General features: G+C 38.3%; 1 protein-coding gene across 4 annotated transcripts in view; it reads right to left on the reverse strand.

Annotated features, from left to right (window-relative positions):
* Positions 1-1,875: 1,875 nt before the first annotated feature.
* Positions 1,876-18,205, reverse strand: part of LOC127636040 (protein CutA homolog) — a 62,234-nt gene continuing 45,904 nt past the window's right edge. For all 4 annotated transcript variants that reach the window (XR_007969546.1, XR_007969545.1, XR_007969543.1 and 1 more), the window contains 2 exons: positions 9,236-9,387; positions 1,876-4,274 (listed from right to left, as the gene is read on the reverse strand). Coding sequence is in view for 1 of the 4 variants with exons in the window: in XM_052116408.1 (XP_051972368.1) it covers positions 4,172-4,274; positions 9,236-9,387 (255 nt within the window). In the remaining 3 variants the exon portion in view is untranslated. The remainder of the gene's footprint in view (positions 4,275-9,235; positions 9,388-18,205) is intronic.

An 18,205-nucleotide genomic window follows, 5' to 3' on the forward strand; every position in this document is an offset into this window, starting at 1 on the left:
TATTTTTGTCATTGAAGAAATACGTTTCTATGTATATGTAAAACATACTGTATTTGTTTGATAGGTAAGTTTTTTATTTGCAGAACAAAATGCATTAGTTTGTGAGCGATGTTTTGTATTTGCAAACCACACTGAGTTTGTTTGTGAATCGTTGGGTGTGAGTAAAACACGTTTTGTGTGTGTGTGTGTGTGTGTGTGTGTGTGTGTGTGTGTGTGTGTGTGTGTGTGAGGTTTTGGCCTGATTCTAACTCCATATGTGTGCAGGCGCGCGAGCAATTAGTAGCTGGCTGCAGTTCACTTAACGGCCACAGGTGTCATTACTAACAAGGGGTTTCTGAATCTTAAATACTGCACCTTTAAGTTATGCTATTTACGTTATGTTTGTGATTTTGATTGGTTTTATTGGTTATTTTTTTTGCCAATTGAAGCAGATTACTATATCTGTGTTAAATATGTAATGCTATTTTTAATATCAGCTCCTGTTTTTTACCTCTATGTTGATGTACCGTCGTCAAATCGTAGGAAAAAAGACCGATCTCCTGTGTTCGTCGGACACTTATGTATTTTACTGAAGTGAATAGTTATGTATTAGACACACATTTTTATACATAAAAACATACAGACCTTATTCAAACTCATAATTATTTTAAGACTATTATTGTTGTCTTTTGATAAAAGTCATGCTCAGCAGCTCACAAAATGTAGGGAAATGATAGATTTTGTTTGTTCTTCTAATGCTTAAAACCTCTGCTAAAGTCTATTTGTAGGTCTGTAGACATACACATTTTAAAACATTACAATTTTCAGAGACTAACCAATTTCACACTCATTTGTCGCCACCTTCTGGCATCATCAGAAATGGTCACTGAATCATTAAAATCGATCTGAACTAATTTTATTGAACGTAGTCAAAACATGAACCACTTGGCTACATTTAAATCCCACAACGCACAATCACGGAGTAAAAAATTAAATTGTGCACATGCGCGAATGATATTATTGTCCTTGATTAAATAATTTATTCAGCACCAGCTTGTGCTCAGTCTTTTATTGTCATGTGTGAAACAGAAAAATTACTGCCATATACGCCCCTACTTTTAAAATTACTGTTATGCCCCTGCAAGAAGAGTTCCACTGTTAAAAAATAAAATCTATGTCACCAGTCAATACAGAGCTTGCAAGTATATGCTGTTTGGTACTCTTTTTATTCACAGTAGCATTATCATACATTATTTTTATTTCTTGCACAATCATCAGAGTTGACCAGCCTCGTATTTACACTTGAATGCCCTCAATGCTTAAAGGGTAACTAAACCCTAAACCAACTTTTTTTAGTTAATGATCTGTAAGAATGGGGCTTTATTAGTACTGGTCATTGATTCAAGTAATGTTTTTGACATTTGTGTATAAAGTGTAAAACGTCTGAGTGCTGCCCTCTTCAGGTTGAACGGTGGCTACTGCAGTTGAATTTTCGTATTGGCTGTTTGCGGTAGTTCGTGACGTAAGCGGTGAGAGCTGACGTAAGCAGGTTCCAGCTCACCACGCCCTTGGTACGAGCTAGACACTGGCCCCATTCTCCCTTGCGCGGCTGCTTCGCTAGCATCGTCGGATGCCGATCGCGATGCGGGAGTTAAAACCGCAGTTTGAGCCAGCGGCTGGAATTGATATGGCTCCGGCCCTGTGTCCACAGACAATTCACCCTCCTCCACTTCAGGTGAAGGTGGGGGAGAAAAGTCCTCGACTTCAAAAGACCGCTCCGTGGCAAAGCTACTTGCGTCACTCCAGTCACTCTCCATTTTAGAGTCTGACAGCTGTCAATTAATCCGTCACTACGGGTCTCAGGTGCACGCCCCCGCGGTTCGTCCCCTCTATCCCCGCTGGGTGGAGTCAGACTCTGAGCAGGGGTTTAGTTACCCTTTAAATATTTTCTGTTGCATACCTGGCTTGTAAATAAGTCAATACAATTTTTTACAGGCCATTTGTGCCATGCCATCCTTGTTGGTTAAACATCACAGAGCCTCACATTTTGGAAGTAATAATATTAACATCTTGGTAATTGAGCCTTAACACTAATATCTGGTAATAGTCTTAAATGCATAGGCCTATGTATACATAAGAACAGTGACCAGGCTGTAATAGCCGTGAAAGCGCAGAAAGCAGGTAACAAGTGAAGTTCCTTTAAAACAGGAGTGATTTGTGCTGTATTTGCTGATGGCATTTAACAATGTTAGAAAAAAAGATACTGCTCATAATTTACAACCATACATATTTATCTTGTGCTAAAACTCCCAACTCTCAGTATAGGCCAGTCAGCTCAACTGAGGAACCTTTCTTCCTTCAGCTCAGTTGAACTGAGAAATTATTACACGGGAAAATTCATGATGATAAATGTTAGGCCGGGCTATGAATGGCATATTACCATACTACTCTTACTCTTTCTGAATGGGTTTGGGTAGTATACCATTCCGAACTCCGCATGTTAGACAAATCAGTCATTACAATGCCATAGAGATTTTATCAGTGACCATTTTTAATAAGGGATTGTGTTGACCATCAACAAACATCTCATGACTGAATTTAGAGTTCTGTATCATACCTTTATAATGTATATAAAATCTGTCTGCAAAGTAACATACCATGTTTTAATCTCATTTGAAGCTCTTCTTCTTGGATCTGCAGTTTTATGCAACATAATGTACACCTACAGATGGACTCCTAAGGCTTTTTATACACATTTTTATACATTCTGTGATACAACCCCAATTCCAAAAAAGTTGTGACAGTATGAAAAATGCTAATAAAAACAAAAAGACATGATTTGTAAATTATATTCACCCTTTGCTAAATTGAAAGCACTACAACTAGACATTCTGACATTCTTTTACCTTGTGAATTTCATAGTTTCTTAAAATGTATAGTATTTTCAAATCAGATGATTGCAACACACTCAAAAAAGTTGAGACAAGGGCAATTTAAAAATAAAAGCAATTTGACAAATTTAAATAACAAGGTGATGTGAAACAGGAGAAGTTAAACAGGTGAGGTAATTGTGTCATAATACTGTATACTGTATAAGGAGCCTCCAAATACAGCCTAGTCCTTCAAGAGCAAGGATTGTTCAATACTTGTGAATTTGCAAACAGATGCTTCAGCAAATAATCCAGCACTTTGAGAACAATGTTCCCCAAAGACAAGGATTTTGGGCATTTCACCCTCTACAGTGCACACTATATTTAAAAGATTCAAGGACTCTGGTCAAATCTCAGTGTGTAAAGGGCAAGATGAAAACCATTTCTGAATGCGTGTGATCTCTGATCCCTCAGATGTCACTGTATTAAAAAACATCATACATCTGTAATGGATATCATGAACATAGGCTAGGGATAAATTAGTTTATTAATTTAGTAAAATTTAGTGACCAAACAAGCTCCAAAAAGGACATTAAGGCAGCATGAAGTTCCCATAAGACAATAGTGGTTTAATCCATGTCTTCTGAAGTAATCCAATTGGCTTGGGATAAGAATAGACCAAAATGTCAAAATCTCTTGACATTTGGTGAATATGATTTGAATCTCTATTTCACTCCCTTGCACCATCTAGCGCTCTGCGCATGCATCTAACACTAGGAAGTGTAATTGAGCTTGAAATCAAGATCGTGTCTAGAGACTGCAATTCCAAGATGTGCAGTGAAAAAAATTAATTTGGTCTGTTTTCTTCTATTGCTTTAGAAGACTAAACCACTGGAGTCTTATGAATTACCTTAATGCTGCCTTAATGTCATTTTTGAGTTTGAACATTTCCATTACAATATCTTTTTTTGTGTTTCAAAGAAGAATGAACGTCATACAAGTTTGAGACAACATAAGGGTGAGTAATTTATGAGATAATAATAATTTTTGGGTGAACTACCCCTTTAAGCCTTAAAAATGTCAGGATATGTTTGCCATTTGTGAGCTACAGGTAAAACTTTATCAGACAACTATCCCTTTCCACACAAATCTAACCACTACATATACACACTGATCTTTATATGAAGATACATTCATTCTAATATATCTCAGTATGGATCAGGGTTCCCATTAACCTGAGAATTTTTATTCACATTCCCCATTTGTTTCTGCATACTGAGTCTCCAGGGCTGCATCTACGCTGGACTGCAGACATTCATGTGTTAAATATCAGGGAGTACATCTTCCATCCACTTCAAGTAGTGCAGACTTCCATCATCAATAGGAAAACTAATGATTTCTGGAATGTCATATGGATGTACAGCTCTGAGGGAACACAAATGAGAAGATGCTCAACATATCACAGACCTTAAATTTGAATGGTTGATGTCTTCAGTAAACCTCCTATACTCCATCTTAATTTTAGCAGAAAATAATGCTCCTTATTTTCACTAAAATCAGTGAAACAAACAACAATTTAATCGCTGATTGTGTGGCTTAAAACTCAGTTCAGCTAAACTGGAAAATATTTTTTTTCCAAAGTTATTTACAAACTGCTGCTATTCTTCAAATCTTATAGGTGTGTAAACTGATGTTTCAAGTTAAGGTTTCTTCACACAGCTGGAGTCTTAAAAGCTTCTTCTCCACAATTTTCACATGCTCCAGGGGGCTCTTAACATATAGTTCCCATTTATTTGTTTTTACAATTTAACAACAGCTCAATTGTGTATGTTGTGGTTAGTCCACAAGATGGCACATTTCCCGCAATGAAACAGTCCACGACTGTCCACCAAAGTATATGATGTAAGTAGTAAATTTATGTTGAATTGTTTACATGTACCACAAATGGAACATATTGAGAGGCCTACACAATTTCCCTCAGATTGAGATGCCCTGTTGTCATGGAAACTGTTCAACCAATCCAGAGGAACTAAACTAATTGTCAGTTGGTGTCATTTGACCTAGACCTGGTAGTGCAGATTTGAACTAGGATTAATGATGGGATTCTTATAACAGTCCACCACCTGTGCATGGTAGTATGATTTACTGGTGTTCTTAAGAGAAGAATGTAAACAAGGAAATAAGAACTTGACAATGTTGTTCAACATCTCTACTACTGGTAAATTGTAAATATGTGAAAAGAGCCAGTCTAAACTTAGTTCAAGTCAAAACACTTGTTAGTACAATGTCTCTATACTGACGGCTCTGTATGACTAACCTAATAACTCATTGCAGAACACAGCACTTGCACTATATAATTTACACAATAAAATAAAATATTAAAATGTGTATGGGTGTGTATGTGTGGTGTGCATATTTCACTTGGGTGAATATAAGCAGAGAAGATTTCTCAATTAGTAGAGATACGAAATGTACTTTACAAAAGCCACAAGTCTCTGTATTAGAGATGTTCTCGTTTTCACAAGCTGTGAGAGAAACCATACATTTACTGTCACTTCATTCTAACATATTATAACCATGATATAAAAACACAGTTTGTATATAGTGAAAAAGGTGTTTATATACACTCACCTAAAGGATTATTAGGAACACCATACTAATACTGTGTTTGACTCCCTTTCGCCTTCAGAACTGCCTTAATTCTACGTGGCATTGATTCAACAAGGTGCTGAAAGCATTCTTTAGAAATGTTGGCCCATATTGATAGGATAGCATCTTGCAGTTGATGGAGATTTGTGGGATGCACATCCAGGGCATGAAGCTCCCGTTCCACCACATCCCAAAGATGCTCTATTGGGTTGAGATCTGGTGACTGTGGGGGCCATTTTAGTACAGTGAACTCATTGTCATGTTCAAGAAACCAATTTGAAATGATTCGAGCTTTGTGACATGGTGCATTATCCTGCTGGAAGTAGCCATCAGAGGATGGGTACATGGTGGCCATAAAGGGATGGACATGGTCAGAAACAATGCTCAGGTAGGCCGTGGCATTTAAACGATGCCCATTTGGCACTAAGGGGCCCGAAGTGTGCCAAGAAAACATCCCCCACACATTACACCACCACCACCAGCCTGCACAGTGGTAACAAGGCATGATGGATCCATGTTCTCATACTGTTTACGCCAAATTCTGAATCTACCATCTGAATGACTCAACAGAAATCGAGACTCATCAGACCTGGCAACATTTTTCCAGTCTTCAACTGTCCAATTTTGGTGAGCTCTTGCAAATTGTAGCCTCTTTTTCCTATTTGTAGTGGAGATGAGTGGTACCCGGTGGGGTCTTCTGCTGTTGTAGCCCATCCTCCTTAAGGTTGTGCGTGTTGTGGCTTCACAAATGCTTTGCTGCATTCCTCGGTTGTAACAAGTGGTTATTTCAGGCAAAGTTGCTCTTCTATCAGCTTGAATCAGTCGGCCTATTCTCCTCTGACCTCTAGCATCAACAAGGCATTTTCGCCCACAGGACTGCCGCATACTGGATGTTTTTCCCTTTTCACACCATTCTTTGTAAACCCTAGAAATGGTTGTGCGTGAAAATCCCAGTGAAATACTCAGACCGGCCCGTCTGGCACCAACAACCATGCTCAGAATTGCTTAAATCACCTTTCTTTCCCATTCTGACATTCAGTTTGGAGTTCAGGAGATTGTCTTGACCAGGACCACACCCCTAAATGCATTGAAGCAACTGCCATGTGATTGGTTGATTAGATAATTGCATTAATGAGAAATTGAACAGGTGTTCCTAGTAATCCTTTAGGTGAGTGTACATTACAGTACATTGTTACATTTTTGTTGTTTACATGTCTAATTTGTACTATTTACAAGTTTACTTACAGTGAGGGAAAAATTATTTTATCCCCTGCTGATATTGTATGTTTGCCCAATGACAAATAAATGATAAGTCTATAATTTTAATGGTAGGTTAATTTGAACAGTGAGAGACAGAATAACAACAACAAAACCCAGAAAAATGCATGTCAAAAATTTTATAAATTGAATTGCATTTTAATGAGGGAAATAAGTATTCGACCCCTCAGCAAAACATGACTTAGTTCTTGGTGGCAAAACCCATGTTGGCAATCACAGAGGTCAGACATCTTGTAGTTGGCCACCAGGTTTGCACACATCTCAGGAGGGATTTTGTCCCACTCCTCTTTGCAGATCTTCTCCAAGTCATTAAAGTTTTGAGGCTGACGTTTGGCAACTCGAACCTTCAGCTCCCTCCACAGATTTTCTATGGGATTAAGGTTTGGAGACTGGCTAGGCCACTCCAGGACCTTAATGTGCTTCTTCTTGAGCCACTCCTTTGTTGCCTTGGCCATGTGTTTTGCGTCATTGTCATGCTGGAATACCCATCCACGACCCATTTTCAATGCTCTGGCTGAAGGAAGGAGGTTCTCACCCAAGATTTGACGGTACATGGCACTGTCCATCGTCCCTTTGATGCGGTGAAGTTGTCCTCTCCCCTTAGCAGAAAAACACCCCAAAGCATAATGTTTCCACCTCCATGTTTGATGGCGGGGATGGTGTTCTTGGGGTCATAGGCAGCATTCTTCCTTCTCCAGACACGGCGAGTTGAGTTGATGCCAAAGAGTTCGATTTTGGTCTCATCTGACCACAACACTTTCACCCAGTTCTCCTCTGAATCTTTCAGATGTTCATTGGCAAACTTCAAACGGGCCTGTACATGTGCTTTGTTGAGCAGCAGGACCTTGCAGGCTCTGCAGGATTTCAGTCCTTCGCTGCGTAGTGTGTTACCAATTGTTTTCTTGGTGACTATGGTCCCAGCTGCCTTAAGATCATTGACAAGATCCTCCCGTGTAGTTCTGGGCTGATTCCTCACCGTTCTCATGATCATTGCAACTCCACGTGGTGAGATCTTGCATGGAGCCCCAGACCGAGGGAGATTGACAGTTCTTTTGTGTTTCTTCCATTTGCGAATAATCGCACCGACTGTTGTCACCTTCTCACCAAGCTGCTTGGTGATGGTTTGTAGCCCATTCCAGCCTTGTATAGATCTACAATCTTGTCCCTGACATCCTTGGACAGCTCTTTGGTCTTGGCCATGGTGGAGAGTTTGGAATCTAATTGATTGATTGCTTCTGTGAACAGGTGTCTTTTATACAGGTAACAAGTTGAGATTAGGAGCACTCTCTTTAAGTGTGCTCCTAGTCTCAGCTCGTTACCTGTATAAAAGACACCAGGGAGTCAGAAATCTCTGATTGAGAGGGGGGTCGAATACTTATTTCCCTCATTAAAATGCAATTCAATTTATAACATTTTTGACATGCGTTTTTCTGGACTTTTTTTGTTGTTATTCTGTCTCTCACTGTTCAAATTAACCTACCATTAAAATTATAGACTGATAATTTCTTTGTCAGTGGGCAAACGTACAAAATCAGTAGGGTATCAAATACTATTTTCCCTCACTGTAGATATTTAGAACAAGTGCTAAAATGGTAATGCCTTTATAAGACCTGTGGCAGGGACTTTGACAGTATTGTTTTTTTGGTCAAATGGATTCTTTACAGCATCCATGCTATATGTGATTAGTATTAAATGTTTCTTTTGTTGTTTTAATAACTGTTAAATAACTGACTGTAGAGAACAGACAGGATATTAAAATAGACATTGTTAAACAACAAATGGTTTGCTTAGATTTAGTCTTTCGACTCACATTACACAGAAAGAGTAAACATTTTTACTCTCAGCATGCAGTGAAAAGATCTCGGTGCTGAACTTCAATGCCACTACACCACTCAAACGCAGGTGAGTGAAATCTAAAAAATGACCAGCAAATGGGAAGTATTTACGCACATCTGATTGATGTGGATTGCAGATAGAAAGAAAGAGAGATCTTGGCATGTAAAGAATCGACACTAGGATTGTATAAATGAAGATTAAGTAGAAAATCCCTATTTTTGCCCGGTCCTAGATCCAAACGTGTGAGAGAAGCCAGCATGTCCATGAGAGAAACCGCGAATCCTGCAGGATCAGTTTGTCTCTTCCGTGCCTCTGACTGCACTGAAAATATCACAATATATCACAATATATGTATCTAAGTATCGATTTAATATAGTGCAAAAAATCGTGATATATCGATATCTTTTCTTTTTTGGTAACATCTTGAAACTGGAAAACACTTTAATGAGCAACCTTGAATGCCTTTTATTTAAGTGACTTGAAACGTTAACATCACATTCCTTTAGCTGATGGCTGATGACAATGTACTGTAGGTCCCTCATTGGCTACTTTGAAGTGGAGCCATATTATGTAACCTTTATTCTTCTTTCCTTGTGTATATGTGTATAACTGTGTGGGTGTACCTGCCAATGTCTCTGGCAATCTGTTCAGTAGGGCAGTTGATAAGCATCACAGAGTGATATCCAGCCATATAGCTCCCTGTAGAGACAGCAGAGTGGATCTGAACACGCAGTGTCCTCAGCATAGGGCACAGGGCAAGAGTAAGGACTAGAGTCTACACATGTACATGCACACACAGAGAAGAGAGAGACCATTCACAAAGGGCAGAGAACATTAATACAGTTATACATAATGCAGTATGTAAAGTCATCAATTATCCTGCTTGGTCCAGAGCTCATGTGGATATTGTAACTTTTCTGGTTCATTTGCCCATTTGCCCAGATTATAATTGCTGATACATAATAAGGACTATAAATCAGTAATTACATGTTGAGTCAAAAGTCCAATAACTCAAATGTGTTTTCTCTATCAGAGGTTTTGTAGATTGCTTTCAAACACCTAGTTGAAAACAACCTTTTCATGAGTATGGTCTAAATTCCCCTGAGTGCCCCCTGGAGTGAGTTATTTTTGCACGTGATATTGCGAGATATTGCAACACACTGCAAGTGATATATCTGATGCATGCAGCCATGTCTGTTTACAGTAGCGCTTGTCTCTCTCTCTCTCACACACACACACAGGTTGGTCTACCTATCATATAATATATACTCACAGTGAAATGATGCTGATCAACTTGATCAGCATGATTTCACTGTGAGTATATGAGTTTAAAACTCATATCATGCTGCTTTTGTGATGGTTTGGCTGTCTGTTTTAGAATATTTTATGCCTGAAAAGACTGTTTGAGTTGCTGTTTGTGTGAATGAAAACCACATCTGCACCTAATAAAGTAGACGTATACGTGCATGCGAAGACCACACATTTAGATGTGATGGCTGTACATGTATAAGCTGTGAACTCTTACCATGATACTTTGGTGACAAATTGGATATATGTACTTTATATAAAACAAACACATTATGTGATTGAAAAGACTCTTTGAGTAGCTGTTTGTTTGAAGAATGACAACCGGTACTAATGTAAACAAATGGCAGCACACATCGGAGGAAGATCACATTTGATGTATTGACAGTGCGTATAAGAGCAGTAAACTTTTTTATCGTGGTACTTTGGATAAATGTATATTACATAAACTTATACTGTTTTTTAAAAGACTGTATGAGTAACCGTTTGAGCGAATATAAATTATAGATGCTTGACCAGTGCATTTGTGTGACGGTACGTATGAAAGGGCTGAATTAGAAATAGTTTTGTGATTTCTATCCTCCACATTAAAATTCTAATATATTCATAGTATTGCTATAGCTGTTCGGTATGAAGTGAAGACAATTACACCACACAGATTCATGCAAGGGTCAACTATATAGTGAAGGGTAATTTTAACCAAAATATTAAAGGAACAGTTCTCCCAGAAATGAAAATTCTCTCATTATTCACTTACACTGATGCCATATCACTGCCTTTCTTCAGCAGAACACAGGGTTAGGGTTAGGTTAGGGTTAGGGAGAGAGATTTTTAGAAGACAGTTCTTTCATACATAAACCTATTGATTCACTTCAGAAGACATTTTTTAATCGACTGGAGTCGTGTGGATTATATGCTGCCTAAATGTGACTTTGACCGTCCAAGTGCTGGCACCAGTTTATTTGAATTATAAGGAACTGACAGAGCTCTATCTTCTTCTGAAATCTTAATTTGTGTTCTGCTGAAGAAGGCAAGTGAATAATGAGAATTTTGATTTTTGGGTGAACTATTCCTTTAAAGTATGTCCTAAGGACAAGGGTGTTTTTCATAGATGCCAGTTTGGGGCATGTTGTCACGTGTTTTAAATTTAATAAATGTCTACACTTGATTGGTTACAATATGTGTTATAAAAAAATCTGGTTTTCTCTGTTACCTTACAGATTTAACATCAAAATAGGTCAAAAAGGACAATGTGTGTTCAACTTTATATTTTCATAGGCAATAATGGTGGAAATGTTGAATAGCTTTTCTGTAGTCAAGACTTCAAGGTAATGTTTGCGATTATACAGAAAATGACTTTTAAAAAGAGGGGAAAAAAGCTACTTTGACAAATATGTGTACAGAGAGTGACAACTAGGCCCGATCTCTTCAATATAATTAATGCTGTGAGATAGGTGTGATGCAGGGAAGAAGTCAAGAGAGCTGGATCTAGGTGCATGGAAGGATTTTAATGAAAAAATTAACAAATACAAATAACTGGGAGACACAGGAACAAAATAAAACATCCACGAGGGGAGACAAAAACATAGACAGGAGAAAACATCCACGAAGGGCAAAACAGGTCAGGATACATTCAAGTACATACATTCAACAACTGACCAAGAACAAGCAACCAACAGGGCATAATAAACAAAAAGACTAATGAGTAGACGAAACACAGATGAGGACAATGGAAGACAACTGGCAGTGATGAGGGGAGGGAATTATGGGAAGTGTAGTCCATGGGGAATAGATGACAGAAGCAAAAGACAGGGCAGACAACAGTGAATCTGACAATAGGACTACTCTATAATGTACTTTAAATGTCTAATAAAAAACGACAAAAAATCCTAAAATACTGCTGTAAGCAGTTCCATAAAAATGTCAACCTTTCCATAGAATAAATACTTTAATGTTTACCAAAGGAACAATTGTGAGAATATAAAATGTTTGCTAAAGGAACAGATGAGATTTAGATTTTTTTTGTTTTGTTACTTATTTAATATAAAAAGAAAATAGTTATATAATTGATTTGAGTCTCATGGGCACCAGAAACCAGTTAGACAACCTGCCCTTTTTTTTTTTTTTTTTACATTTTGCGAGGAATTCTGTTTCCCACAAGAATGCGTTGTAATTGCTCAGCTCTTGGAGAATCATGGCTGATTTGACCAAAAGTTGGCATTACATTTCAAAGTAAATAAAAAGCGGACATTTCACAAACAAAATTTACTTTCAACATACAACTTGTTCAAACAAGGTAGCGGTAACGGTAACGGATACCAAAGCACAATTTCCGCATCAGGCTCGTTAGTTCTCGCGAGTTGCTTTGGCGTTTATGTCAACTCAGTAAATTAACGCATGACTATTTCAGTGGTTTGTCAAGCCTGTGCCTTTTTGAAAGGCAATCTCTATAAAGCAACAGCAACCGTAGAAATAGATGCATGTGTCAAACGTGAACTTGGCCGCTGCTCAAGTCTCAATCAAAACTAAGTAACGTCTCGAGAGGAATAAAACTGCACTCACTCCGCATATGACCACAAACCCCAATCGAAGGAAAGCCAAAGTCATTATGTCATTGGGATACCCTCCAACCAGTCTGTTTTGCACCCTTGCACATTAGTAATTCCACAACACAAAAGTTACATCACCAATGAACTGATGAAAACGAGCAGACTCAACTCAAGATGCATCCGCATCTTGCTTCCGTATTTTAGGGTGTTTTCACAACTAGCTCATTTGAGCACTCCAAGCGCTCTCAGAGCAGTATAACGTAGGTTGCTTAGCCAGGCACGTGCACACATAAACATGAAAGGGGCCAGAGCACCTGGCCTTTTTCTTCCTTGAGAGAAAGTGCCCTTTTTTCTGGGGTGCTTTTTTATCTATTGTTAGAAATAAAAGTCTTCTAAACCATAGCAGTGCCTTTTCTCTCCGTCTTTTATTGAGTCGTGAATGAATCAATACAAAGCATTGAATTCAACGTTGGGGAGCGAACAAAATATGCAGCTCAGCTCTTCTTATGTGTGGCGTGCAAAGATATACTGCAATAGTGAAGGGGAGTTCACAGCTCTAACCAATAAGAGCATACATTACCTCATATCGATATAACAATTCCATATGGCAAAAGTTCCTTGTGAGCCTTCGGACCTATATGGTAAAGACTCCTCTATTCCTTGCGAGCCCGTCGGACCTTTTGCCATACACAATGATACAATGTACACACACAGACAATGTATACACAGAGAAAGAGAGGAGGGGGCTCTTACAACTCCATGCTGATATGAAACAGATGTTTGATAATGCACACACAGCATTTCTTTCAAGGACAGAGCTGAAATAGGAATACCATTTCTTACATCTATCTATCTATCTATCTATCTATCTATCTATCTATCTATCTATCTATCTATCTATCTATCTATCTATCTATCTATCTATCTATCTATCCATCCATCCATCCATCCATCCATCCATCCAGCCATCCCTGTTTGCGCACATCTTCCCTGTCAAAAATAAATAAATACTGAATAAAAAAATCTAAATATCAGGTCAGTAGAGAAGACTTTGTCTTTCTCTCTCTCTCCCTTCGCGTCTCCACGCAGGAGTGCAGCACACATCAGACACACAGACAGGCAGGTAGCAGCCCCTACCAGCTACTATCCCAGTTATGTTTTTTATGACCTTAAATGTTGGACAAAATAGCGCAAGCGCATAAACACAGCGCGCAAGTGAATTACAACAGTGTGAGCACCATGATACAGTTCGTACGTAAAACGTAAACCTGCAGAACTTGCAAATACCAAATTCGAGCACAAATTAACAACTTGCGAGCAGAAATAACAAAACCGCGAGTAATGAGAAGTTCGACACACGCGCAGCAGATCTGTACACACGCGCGAGTTATTTTCTACGCAGCTGAAATCTTTACGCACTGTCGGCTTCTTTGACACTCAGTGGCGGGGCCCAATCCTTTCTGTTAACAAATGCTATTGGCTGCTGATCAAATCCGCTATTGATTGGCTGTATCTATTCGAATCTCGTGACTGGCTGTTGGTGGACGAGGACAGACAGAAAGCGGGAACTTTTTTTTTTTTTTGACAAAAAAAAACATACAAAACTCTCGTAGGGGAGAAATAAGAAATATTCATCAATAGGAACAATACAATTATTGTCAGTTGTAAATGAAAGAAAAGGGTCCCCTACACCAGGAGTGGGAAACGTCAGGCCTCAGGGCCATATAAGCCACGCAAGACCATTTTACCCGGCCCGTGAGGCCATTAGATAAATAATTTGATAAGCAAAAAATGGCCTTGATTCAATTAACCTGAGAAAAAAATTCCTTTCAAATAATGTTTAAAAATAATTTTAAATGATAACAACACAAAATATTGTATAATAGACAGACCTATTAGTGTTTTGGGTGTGTAAGCACGTAACTTGTACTTTGCAAATCTTCACCGTTTCTCTATCATATTACTATTCTTTGAATACTCAATAAAATGACCTGTACCACCTATACCAAAAATATATTGGGTCCAATCTGGGGCACAACAATGCCAAAAGCACCCCAGGGTAAAAGGCACTTTATTTTATTTTCTCTCAAAACACTGAATAGCAACCAAAGACTACCACAGCACTTTCCTAAACGCCTGTTTGCCACTATACACTGCAAAATATGTCTGATCCATGAGATCTTTATGTCTAGTGTTTAAAGCTTGATTTTGAGGCAATTTGATTTCATTTTCATTATATTTTTAAATTTGGCAAATTTATGTAGCTATTGAAAATCCTTGAAATGATCACATTTATTTTTAAACAAAATACATATTTGCCATTTTCAGTTTTATTCAAGGTCATTAAATAAAAAGTTTTTAATAACTGTCCAATAAGTGAAAGGATAGTATTTGGGTAAAAAGCCCCCTGTTGCAGGGGATAAAGGCCCCAATAAAAAGCTTTTTTTTTTTTTTAAATGTAGCAAATATATTTGTTCTGAAATTTTTTCAAACTGGGTTCAAATTGGCTGATCCATTCACAATGGAGATTAATTTGTTCATAGAATACTTAGATGTTATGAAATGCTATGTTTTTTTCACAAGTAGTTCATATGAGCAAGCATTATCTTAATGTGTTTCTCAAAAAAAGCATCTTTCTGTCTCAAAATTATTTGCATTAGTATTTTCAAAGTTTGCACTATAACAATTTCCCCATGTATCTACACAAAATCACTTTAACACCCATGGGGGCCTTTTACCCCAAGTGTGTGGACCTTTTATCCCAAGTGAGGGGCAAAGGAATTTTTTTCTCTATCGGTCTTGATTCATTTTGTGACCATAAAAAAGCACATTTTCCTTAAGGAGAGCCTTTAGCCCCATTGTACCCTTTACCCCCTTTTTTTCTGTTTAAAAATTATTTTAGTAACATCCCTCAACCACAACTAGATGGTGCCATGAGTCCTTAGAAAGAATACAATCACCCTAGAGCAACTCTTCATAAGAAAATATATAATAAATGTTTGATATAGTGGCACCGAATTGAAAACACAGAAATCAATGGAGAAAAAGGTTAATATCTTAAGGGTTAGAAATACAAATGCCTTGTCTTTATATTTTAACAGGATACTGCACATTTTCAATAAGTCCAATCAAGAAATAACAAAGGAGAACTCCATTAAGAATAATCTTAACGGCTAAGGATGGAGTACACTTGGGTTTGCAAAACAAACCAACCCATCATTATTTTTTTTACAACTCCCCAACCTCCAAACACCCCATCTTCAGGCTCTTAAACCATGGTTCTGTGACATGAGAGCAGATGACCAAAACAGAGGGATAGAGAGGATTGATTGAGGGATGGAACAATTAAAGGAGAGAGCTGGAATAAGTGGAAAAGAAATAGAAGAAAATGACAGGATAAAAAAAGGCATACACGGAGTATGCTGAGAAAGGGAGTGAGAAAGTGAAAGTGCAGAGAGAGGATTTTTTATCTGTGGTGTCATGCAGCAGGAGGCTGAGATGCTCCTGCTTAACTTAAGAGACTTAACTGGGCTTGGTAGCCACACAATCTTGCGGTGTGGTTAAGAAAAACATTTTTACTTTCAGTTTTATTCGTTCTTTTTGGGCCTTTTAAATGCACCAGATTGCGTGACCTTACTAACGAGCTTATGTCATCCAAACATAACAAAGTGTGCATAACAAAGATGTACGGAAGCAAAAATTTGTAGTGAAAAAGTATATAAGTATTGTTTTGTTTCTAAAAATAATCAATCATTTGGGTTCAGAAGAACTTTATTTGTTGACTGGAGTCGTGTGGATTATTTTGATGCACCGTAAATATGAAAGAAACTGGATGGCCTGAGTGTGAATAAATGTTCAGCAAATTTGTATTTTTGGGTGAACAATTCCTTTAAGAGGAAGAGGAGCTTGAGGAGATGCAAGAACTCATTACAGGTTGGGCCAATATGGTCAGTGACCTGGTGCCTCTGACTGTCAAGGGCCTAAGGCTGAGAGGCCCCATAAGTGGAAACAAGCCACTGCAGATTGATATGGGTAGAAAGACAGCACTGGAATGTCTTCCAATTACTATTGCCACAATGTGAAATAAACAAAGAAATAAGAATCTCGGAACTTGTGTGGTGGTGGCGTAGTGGACTATAGCACATAACTGGTAATCAGAATGTTGCTTGTTCAATCCCTACAGCCACCTCCAATGTGTCTTTGAGCAAGGGACTTAAATCCAGGTAGCTTCAGGGGGATTGTCCCTGTAATAAGTGCACTGTAAGCCGCTTTGGATAAAAGTGTCTGCCAAATGTAAATGGAATTAACAGTGTCTTATAAACACATTACTGCAGCTTAGATATTGTATGCTAAATGTGGTATATATTTTTTGTATTATTTTTGGGGGGATTTTCTCCCCTTTTTCTCCCAAGAATGCCCAATTCCCAATGTGATTTTTTTTTAAGTCCTCGTGGTTGCATAGTGATTCGGAGTGGCGGATGACGTATCCCAGTTTTAGAGCATCTTATCACGTAGCGTGTTGACCGCGGAGACATGACTCGTGTGGAGGCTTCACGCCACACATAACTCGTGTGGAGGCTAAAACTAACCATATTATAGTTACCCCATGTGACTCTAGCAACTGAGCCAATTTGGTTGCTTAGGAGACCTGACTGGAGTCAGTCAGCATGCCCTGGGATTCGAACTAGCAAACTCCAGGGGTGGTAGTCAGCGTCTTTACCACTGCGCTACCCAGGCCCCCTAAATGTGGTATATTGTTGTTTCTTTTGCAATGTTCTTTACACATTGGTAAAACCATTCTTGTGTAAATTGTCACATTCAATTCAATGCAACAATTTACTTAAGTATGGATTTATAAACTATTTAAACAACAAATCATTCTGCCCATGTTTCATGAAGATATGTTCATTCTCATATAAAATTTGTGACATTATATCTTACAATTGCAACTTTATTTTTCATATATGCGTGATGCTATTTTTTGGACAATACATCGCAATTGCAACGAGGGTGCCTACAAAGAGCCTGGTGCCCCATGGCCTCTCAGTACCATAAACCATCTTTGTAGAAATTAGAAATTGCAATCTAGAACCATTTATCCGCACCGTCCCATTTACCAAGTGTTCCTCCTTCCACAGTACAGAAGACACAAATTCAGGGTAATTACCAACAGCATATGGGGATATTGTACTAGATGGGAGGGAGAGAGAAACATGAATGAGTGTATAATGGAGCTTGAAACACACAGAGGCTTCCTCCAGTGGTGTGAGTGACACATCCATCATCTCTAGCCCCAGTTGAGAGCAGTGCTCCCTGGACATACACAGTGGCCAACAGGCCTGTGGTTAATTTCATTCAAAAATCCCTAAATACGGTAGCTCTAGTCGTTTAAAAGTGAGTTGACTGCAGGAAGACAGAAAAGAATAAGTCAGTATGAGTTGGTCAGACATACAGTATGTCAGTTATTATCCCTGAAACATCCCTAAAAATTGATGAATTATTATTTCCCTAGTTTGTTACTGCAAATAGAATGCTCAGATTTTAATAAAACAATCCAAATAATAAAGGTGATCAGTGTTTTTTCACCTAAATTGTCAAAATGGATGGATTCTGACTGTGACGTGTTGCATCTAATGATGCATAACCTCAGGTATTACACGTAGTGTGGGATGTATTTGTTGAAATGCTTGTAAAAAGAAGAGAAAGAAGTGTCCATCGGCTCCACGTATGTTCTGTTCA

This window comes from Xyrauchen texanus, chromosome 4 (assembly GCF_025860055.1).
Source record: "Xyrauchen texanus isolate HMW12.3.18 chromosome 4, RBS_HiC_50CHRs, whole genome shotgun sequence".
Taxonomy (NCBI): domain Eukaryota; kingdom Metazoa; phylum Chordata; class Actinopteri; order Cypriniformes; family Catostomidae; genus Xyrauchen; species Xyrauchen texanus.